This window comes from Impatiens glandulifera, chromosome 2 (assembly GCF_907164915.1).
Source record: "Impatiens glandulifera chromosome 2, dImpGla2.1, whole genome shotgun sequence".
NCBI lineage: Eukaryota > Viridiplantae > Streptophyta > Magnoliopsida > Ericales > Balsaminaceae > Impatiens > Impatiens glandulifera.
In genome coordinates this window covers 10,614,981-10,620,316 of record NC_061863.1, presented here as the reverse complement: position 1 = coordinate 10,620,316, position 5,336 = coordinate 10,614,981, and the positions used below count along the sequence as shown (strand labels likewise).

Genomic DNA, 5,336 nt, shown 5'->3' with positions numbered 1-5,336 from the left:
TGTTTTATTTACTTTTAAAAAACACAATGATATACACTATTTTTTTGTTCAGCCTAACTACTTAAAAAAAAAAAAAAAAAGTATTAAGGGTTTTCCTATCAATAGATTTGACAAATCCAATTTTTCTAGATAAGATGGAGGAAGGACTAGAGTATAGATAAGATATGTTTGCTTGAAATATTAAATAATTAAAATAAATTAATAAATGGTTAGTTTAAATAAATTTAATACAATTGATCAAGTTCTTAGATATAAATACAATATTTTCGATAAATATTTATTTGACACCTCAAACTAAGTTTTCAGACAAATATGATTTTATTTCCATATATATATATATATATATATATATATAATATATATAACTATTATTTTTATAAGATTGTTAAATTTTTATTTAATATATTTATTAAAATGTTTAAAAACAATATATATATATATACATTAATATATTTATCTTAAATTTTTATTTTATAATTTTTTGTTTTTGAAATTAGTACAGGTATATTACAATAACAAATCAAATATAAACATTATCAAATATAAAAAATAAGAAAAAGAAAAGTTCAAACAACATGTTATCACGAACATAGATTAAGGTTAACCCTCCTTTTTTTATTTCTTTTGTCGGTTTTTTTCGTTAAATCACTGTATAGATAAATAATTTGTAGAAGATAAAAAAAATTGATTGACAATTTGATGATAACTAAAATGTCGAATAAATTTAATAATTTTTAAAATTTATATAAATAAAAATTATTGACCAATTTAAACATTGGTATGTATTTGATTTTTTGGGGCGATTTCATTTTAAAGCATTTTAGATTTTAATTTTTATTTAATGATGAAAAAATCTGTTCGTATGTTTGTGTTCTAATCAGATATTATTTAGAGTTGAATCGGTGAAATTTGTCATTTGATAATACTATCTATTTCTTGATTTAAAATAATTATGTGTTTATCTTATTAATTAATTATTTATATTAATTCATATTAAATATAAAATTAAGTTTAAAAACTTGACCAAGAATTATGAGGGATTTAATTTGTAAACAGTTTTTAAGATATAATTTTAATTCCTGATTAAATTATATACTGAAGAATAAAATAATATTAAGTATTACAAATATTTATTTTATAATATTTGATCAAATTAATTATTTAAAATATATACATTTTATTTAACTTTTATCTTTCCATACTTTTTATTTTATTTTACATTAAGAATGTATGTTAATATTGTTGCTAACAAATTTAGGAAAGAAAGAAAATATATATTGATTGACTGAGAAAACTAAATATAGAAATAGTTAGTTTATTTATTTCCTTAATATGAAAGAAAATAATTCCTAAATTATTTGACGGAATATTTACATGAAATATATATTATTTCCTAATATAGGAATAAACACACTAAAATATTTCCAAATTAAGTTTATTTAATGAGAGGAGAATTGATTCACATGTCTCAAACTTTAATCACTTTCATTATCTTTTCTGACTAAAAATCCTTAAAGAGAATGAATAGTGAGTTTTGCAAGATGATTAGAACAATTGTGAAAGAAGAAGCTGAGTTCGACGTGAAAGAATTTGACCGCCAAACAAATAAGTTAAAGCATTCACTTCGTGGGTGCAACGAGAAAGACAGAATGGAGAAGATACGAGAAATGATATTAAAGCGTGACGTCAACAACATCCAGCATAAACCAGAAGTAAAAGTCCGTTGTATTAATATCCCTGAAAACAAAGATCATAAAAAGTAAGTCACTTTAAATTTTACACATTTATAGTTGTTTTAATGAATAATTTTTTTTATCCGAGAACAATTCATTATGCATGCAACTTCATGTTCATTCATATTTTGAAAGGGATGGTAAAAAATTAAATTTTGTGTTATTCTAATTTTAATAATTAGATTATTTTTGCAAAAATTATATAGATGAATTTCCATAAATAATTTTGTTCATATAGAGAATGCATAAGCGTGAATCAATTTACTCTTAATTTATTTAAAATATTTATATAAAATATTATATAGATTTTACCCTTTTTTTGGTATGTTAGGCGTAAAACAACAAAAGTGGACAACTCTCCTTCACCTGTTAGTGGAGTTTTCAATGAAGCGTCGTCGTCGTCGCCTATCCCTAAGAAAAAACAGAAGAAGTTCGACTATTCTACTGCAAAGAGTTTACCGGACTCGCTTTTGGACAAAATTAATCAGTTAGGGGGAGATGGTGTGATTTTGATTATTCAAAAAACCTTATGTTTAACCGACTTGAGTAATCATCATCGTCGCGTGTCACTCCCCAAAAGTCAAATGAAACCCGGTTCAACAACGTTTCTTAATCCCGTTGAGAGAGACTTTCTCGATTCCGATGGTGATGAAAATGGTAGACCAAAACTGATTGTGGGGTTCATTGAACCGTCTGGAAGCATGGACGAAATAACATTAGGAACATGGAATATGGGAGAGAACCGAATGTATAACTTGATGCATACATGGAATAACGTAGTAGCTGCAAACAAGTTAAAAGTCGGAACATCAATTCAACTTTGGGCTTTTCGAGTTCAATCCAAACTCTGGTTTGCACTAGTTATTGTTTAAAGAATTATATCTAAACTTATTGTAAATTCATTTCTTATTTTTTAGTCCGATTTTATTGTGTTTTTTTTTTTGTGATAAATTTGAACTATTTTATTATTAAGTTTTTTTAAAATATTATTGTTGTTTAAAATTTTCAATTTTATTCTTAGTATATAGTCCTTATTGTGCATATTTTTAAGTAGTTTTGAAATGAGTTGTTTAGCCAACATTATGATTGTGAGATTTAAAAAAATATATATAATATGAATATAAAATATTGAAACAACAATTTTAATAATTTCAAATATAACTAGCATTAATCTAGTGCATTGGTCAGGGTAATAATATAAGCATAAATATTTTGAAGAAAAATAATATTATTCAAATTATATTAATTTTGATTTATTTTTGTTTATATAAAAAAAATTAATTTTAATTAGAATATAATATTAATATATATTTTTAAAGTCATAAAATATATAAAATAAAAAAATTCATATATATGAGTTTTGAAATTTAATTTTTTTGATTTAAAAAAATATTTAAAAAAAATATTAAATGTATAAACGTTTTAAATATTAAGTTTTGGATCATATTACCAATCAAATTATACGATTTATAATAACTTTATATAATATTATTTATTGTTAATTTGCTTATTTAAAAAAAATAAAATATTGAAAAATGTGTTTTTTATATTTATATTGATTTTGACAATTTAGTAAAAATGATATTTATTACATAAAAAATTAAAATAAATAAATTTAATATAATTAATTGTTTAAAATTTTATTATTAGTATAACAAACAATAAAAAAAATATGGTAATGAATAGTTTTTTCTTTAAATTTTAAATAATAGTATTTCATTTATATTTTTATAATAATAAATAAGTTTCAAATTCATTTTTCAATTATTTTAAATCTTAATAATATTTAATTAAATATATGTTCAAATATATTTTTTATTATTTTATCTTAAAATTATTATTATTTTTAATTTTTTGTATGAAATATTATTTACTTTTTTATTTAATAAAATATAAATATAAATATATATATATATATATTTATATTTATATTTATTATTATTTTAATAAATACTAACATTAATTGTTATTTTTATTTAATAAAAACAATTTTATAGTATAATAATTTATATAAAATTATACATATAAAAGATCACTCTAAATTAAAATAACAAATTTTTATTAACAATATAAAATATGACAATTTTTTTAATTATTTAATTATATATATTCAATATTTATTATATTTTATGAATAATTATATAATATATATAAATAATTAATAATTTAAAAATATGAATATTAAAGACAACAAAAATTAAGTTAAATATATTAAATATTAATAATTTTTAAATAATAATATATATTTGGAGAAGAGACGAATGGAGAAATAACCTTATTTGGCCGAATTCTAACACTGGATTGAATCATTCACGACTCATGAGGATCCTTGAGTGAATCGTGGATCGTGCTAGCTAGTGTGACTCCAGAAGAAACACACCAGTAACCGTCCCCCGGAGGAAGGCGAAGGCGATGTACGCCAAATCTTCAATCGTTGATTTACGCCTCTTCCTCTGAAACCCGCCTGACCTCCGTTCTCCTCCGGCCAAGCGACTAATCCCTGCTCGAAGACAACATCACGACTATCTTTCCGATTCGCCGAAGCTCCGATTTCTCTCCGCCTAACAACCAGGAGTTCGCCTATGAGCCGGAGTCTTGCCTTTCTATGCACAAAGGTGAGGTTCCAAACGAAAAACAGCCAAGACAAAACAGTGTCTGTCTGTTTCTCTTTTCAATCAATGAGATCTTCACAGTTTCAACAAAAATGAAACTGGGATTTTGGACAGAGTTTACTCTAATCACAGTTGCCTAATTAAGTATCTTGCCTAATTAAGTATCTACCAGCCAGGATTGAACCAAACATAAATCAAATAGATTCACAGCAACAATGAAACACTATAAAGTCTAACAGACTGAAACTGTAATTTTTACCACAAAAACACAACCCAACGAACCTCAGACTTGTCTGAAAGAGTTAGACGCACGTCTAACTTTCACTAATTAGACTACACGTCTAATTATCCAATAACCATTAGACTGCACGTCTAACTCCACTGAGTTAGACTGCACTTCTAATTCCGGTTCTACCTCAGACTTGTCTGAAAGAGTTAGACGCACGTCTAACTTTCGCTAATTAGACTACACGTCTAATTATCTAATAACCATTAGACTGCACGTCTAATTCTACTGAGTTAGACTACACGTCTAATTTCGGTTCTACCTCAAACTTGTCTGAAGGAGTTAGACGCACGTTTAACTTTCGCTAATTTAGACTACACGTCTAATTATCCAATAACCATTAGACTGCACGTCTAACTCAACTGAGTTAGACTGCACGTCTAACTCCACTGAGTTAGACTGCACGTCTAATTTCGGTTCTACTTCAGACTTGTCTGAAAGAGTTAGACGCACGTCTAACTTTCACTTTCTATTAGACTGTACGTCTAACTCCACTGAGTTAGACTGCACGTCTAATTCCGCATAAATTAGACTACCCGTCTAATTGCAAATATATTAGACTACACGTCTAATTTCGGTGAGTTAGACTATACGTCTAATTTCGTGTATTCATTAGACTTACGTCTAATTCTTTACATTCATTAGACTACACGTCTAACTCCGATGGGTTAGATTGTACGTCTAATTCCGTGCATTCATTAGACT

At 25.1% G+C, this 5,336-nt stretch overlaps 1 protein-coding gene across 1 annotated transcript; it reads left to right on the top strand.

Moving 5' to 3' along the window:
* The first annotated feature begins 1,520 nt into the window (after positions 1–1,520).
* On the top strand, positions 1,521–2,605 carry LOC124924321 (B3 domain-containing protein At2g31420-like). Its single transcript, XM_047464378.1, has 2 exons — positions 1,521–1,759; positions 2,065–2,605. The coding sequence occupies exons 1-2, from the start codon at positions 1,521–1,523 to the stop codon at positions 2,603–2,605; spliced, it is 780 nt and encodes a 259-aa protein (XP_047320334.1).
* Positions 2,606–5,336: the final 2,731 nt, after the last annotated feature.